Source organism: Lontra canadensis, unplaced genomic scaffold, assembly GCF_010015895.1.
Source record: "Lontra canadensis isolate GAN:19392208 unplaced genomic scaffold, GSC_riverotter_1.0 scaffold5, whole genome shotgun sequence".
NCBI lineage: Eukaryota > Metazoa > Chordata > Mammalia > Carnivora > Mustelidae > Lontra > Lontra canadensis.
Genome location: NW_022630999.1, coordinates 32,263,648 through 32,267,490, shown reverse-complemented (window position 1 = coordinate 32,267,490; position 3,843 = coordinate 32,263,648). Strand labels below are relative to the sequence as shown.

At 50.7% G+C, this 3,843-nt stretch overlaps 1 protein-coding gene across 1 annotated transcript; it reads right to left on the bottom strand.

Moving 5' to 3' along the window:
* Positions 1–1,902: 1,902 nt before the first annotated feature.
* On the bottom strand, positions 1,903–3,195 carry FBLL1 (fibrillarin like 1). Its single transcript, XM_032851766.1, has one exon. It carries the CDS (start codon positions 3,068–3,070, stop codon positions 2,024–2,026), a length of 1,047 nt encoding a protein of 348 aa, XP_032707657.1. The 5' UTR covers positions 3,071–3,195; the 3' UTR covers positions 1,903–2,023.
* Positions 3,196–3,843: the final 648 nt, after the last annotated feature.

The following is a 3,843-nucleotide window of genomic DNA, read 5'->3' as shown; positions in this document are numbered from 1 at the left end:
ATTCTTTAGGCGGTTGTTTTGTGTCACTTCTCCATTAATGTCCCCACTGTAAGCAGCGTCAGACATGGACTATAAATCGGCCCTGTGGGGATATACGGGAGTGCTCATGCCAAGGAACGAGGCTGAGTTTTCCCTGTAAAGAAGAAACAAGTGCTCGTTTTTGAGGCTGAGCCAACACTGACAAGGACTGGATCCTGTCACATTCTGGAACTTTCCTGGGAGTCCATCCCCAGCCTCAGGGATTCATCCCAGCATCAAGTTTATAAGCCTAGGACTGAAGAAAGGGATTTTCAAAGCAAAGGAGCCAGTATAGATCTCCAGGGAAGGGCCACAGATTTTGGGATCTGTTTCCTATGGGTTTGATTTCTGGCTATGAACCCTACTGGAAGGTCTTAAGCTGGTTATGTCATCTTTCCGAACTGCAGTTTTCTCATCTGTTAAATGGAAATTATCATCATTGCTTTGCAGGATTGTAATGAAGATTTCATATTCTTTTTGGAAATAACTGGTTTGGGTTTCTGTAGGCATTTATTCCATTCACCCTGTCCGTCCTGAGTCTGTCGGGCCAACACACCTGAATGGTCGTTTTCACCCCGCATTACAGCATTTATGTGCATGTGGTGGGAAATGAGGAGAGGAGTGGAGATATGGATGCTTTTTTAAAAAATCTGATTTATATTATCTTACTCAGGAAATATCCTCTCAGAAAATGCAGACTAAGGCAATCTCTGCCCCTGCACATCTTTAGGAAGGCAGAACCATTCTCCAAATAATGCATTAGTGAGCAATCATCCCCAGACTCAGTATCAATGACCTTGGCAATGGGGATTTTTTTTTTAATATATGAGTGAATGAATGAATAAAATGTCTTTCCAAAGGCCTGGTTTGGGAACATTCCCAGTTCCCCTGGGATTGCTTACTCTCCCACTCCCTTTGGGCTGGTTTAGAGAGCCAGAATTAAAGGTAATGGGTCCAGCAACTCAGGGTCTGCAGGAAATGCCCTTCAGTAACATACGTTCTGAAGGCATTTTTCCTGTTGTTTCTCAGACACTCAGTGATACCATCTTGAGTATGTTCTGCCTTGCAGTGGGGACACTTTGCAAAGTAGACCCACATCCTACCCCCATCCCCACCTTATTTTGTTATTTTGAAATCTAAGGGCAGAAGAGGAAGGTGGAAGAAAGAACACAATGACACCACAGAACTCTGTTTTGTATGTGTCCACAAGTGAGGACTTGCATTTTGTCCAGTGTGGGTCATGTAGGGAAGAGCTATGATCCCAGTGGTATAGAGGAAATTGCTGCAGATTTAGAGCCCCAAAGAGTGGGATTTAAATTCTATCTTCTAACTGATTATGCAAACTTGGGCAACCAGTTTACCTTCAAAAGCCCTGTTGCTTTGCAAGTAAAAGGGACACCATTAACAAAGCCATCCCAGCGGGTGGGGTGAATAAGTACTAGGGGATGCAAAAAGGGCTTAGTTGAAGAAGAAAGTACCAAATACATATTGTACCAGAACTCTGGCTTAAAGTCAGACAGATCTGGTGTGTTACACTATACTATGGTCCATCAATATTCAGGACCACTCCTTGGAGTCAGGCTCAGTCATGTAACTTACCCAATGTAAACCCAAGTGCTCCCTCAGTTCTAATGAGACTTTCCAGGCTCATTAGTAATTCCCCAGCCCTCTTCCCTATATCCCTGTGATGGGAAAGCGTGTGTAAGGAGGAGCCCTGGGACATCAGGGCGCTAAGTGGTTAGAGTAAGCACAACTCTCATGCTCTTTCTTGGTGGGTTCCTATCACCAGCTGCTTTAGCTCTTTAGGGATTTGAAGATTTGGAGACTTAGGGATTGATCGTTATTGCGGTAAAACTGTCTGGCCTTACTGATGATACACCTCAGTACTGTTTCTTTATGCCATTTAATAGACGAAAGAAAAACAACCCAAGAAGAAAACACATACATAGTTATACTGAACACAGCACAGTATTGGGGAGATCCCGGGGACAGCCCTTGCTGGGTGCTACTTGCTGCTGCTCTTCGGAAGGGGCCGGTACACGCCCACGACCACAGCGTGGTCCCTCTCGTAGGGCTCCAGGGTCAGTTGCTCTTGGGGCTTTAAGTTCTCCTGCTGCAACTTCCTCACCTCGGAAGCAAACACCGCCTCAGCAGATGCAGTGGAGTCGATGCAGTTGGCTTTGATGGAAATGAGAAAGTGGCCCCCGTTGCGCAGGAAGGTGTGGGCATTCAGAGCCACTATCCGAGACTGGTCAGGCTGGGCCACGTCGGCAAAGATCACATCCACCATCCCTATAAGCATGCGGTACTTGAGCGGGTGCCGGGCATCTTCCAGAACCGGGATGATGTTGGTTCGCTTCTTGGCCACGTTCACCAGATCGCGGCCAGCGCGGTGGGAGAATTCAACTGCGTAGACCACGCCGTCCGGGCCGATGATGTCAGAGACATGAGAGACCGTGGTCCCTGAGGCAGCGCCCAGGTACAGCACTTTGGACTTGGGCTTGATGTGAATCTGGTCGACCCCGCCCAGAATGGCCGCTGCCAGCTTGGAGCGGAAGGGGTTCCATGTGCGGTACTCTTGTTTCACACCGCCCTCCGTCACAGTGACCCGCCGCTCGCCGTACACCGACTGGCCCGGCACCATATTCAGCGTGACCAGCGCGTCCTCCGCTCCACGATAGATGAAGACGCCTTCATGCCTGTGTGGCTCCACCGTCACAGTATTAGCGCACTTCCTGCGGCGGTTTTTGTTTTTGCCCACACCGCCACGCCGCTGCCCGCTGCCACCACGGTCCCTACTGTCCCCCCCTCCGCGCCCCCGGCCCCGGCCACCGCCACCGCCGCCACCGCCGCCACCGCCGCCACCGCCGCCACCGCCGCCACCACCGCCAAAGCCACGCGCCCGCGCGCCAAAACCGCTCTTGCCCCCAGGGCCGCCATCACCTCCTCCTCCCTTGCCCCCTCCTCCCCGCCCCCCACCCCAGCCGCTGCCCCAGCTACCACCCCCACGGCCACCCGACCCACCCCCGCGTGAGCTGGAGGCAGACTTCATGGCGCGCCCTGGCACCCGGGTGGGTGGCTAGCGGTGATTTTACGGTGTCGCGGAGCTGGCGGCGGTTGTCAGGGGTTACCAGTGGCTTGGAGCCGTTGTCAGGAGTCACAGGTGGTTCTGGATGGTGGTCCTGATGTGGGACAATGGCGACAGCGGATGCTGCTGGCCTGGTTAGCCGCAGCAGGAGACTGGGGCAAGGTGCGCAGTTGTCGGGAACAGCTTTACCGCAGTGCCCGCATCCCTGGAGCCGCCCTTTGACGCAAAGATGGGCGTGATTACATCACAGCCGCTTTGGCGACCCTGCAGCCCCGGAAGCCCCGCTTCTAACCCTGGAGCAGACGCAACCTGCTTCCTTTTAACTCTTCCCCTTCCTCACCTCCTGGTTTCTTAGGGGCCCTTTACACTTCTCCTGGGGCGCAGAGAAGGAAGCATCTCTCCGCTGCAGATGAGGATGAGAGTACTTGATCGCTGTGTAGTCTTAGGAAGCTTACCTGATCCTCTCTGAAATTCTTGTTTCAACTTGGTCAAGTTTTTTGAGCTGAGTCTCAACATCCCATCTGTAAAACAGAACATACCTCAAAAGTTTGTTTTAAAGCGCTTCATACACTTATCCCAGCCATGGCACATGATAATTACTTTGTGTTAGTTTTTTTTTAATGCATTTCTTTTGGTCTTTTTATTGAGGTATAAATAAATATAAATTGAGGTATAAATACAATAAAATGCATCAATTTTTGTTTGTTTCTTCTAAGTAAATGTATTGCCTCTTAGAA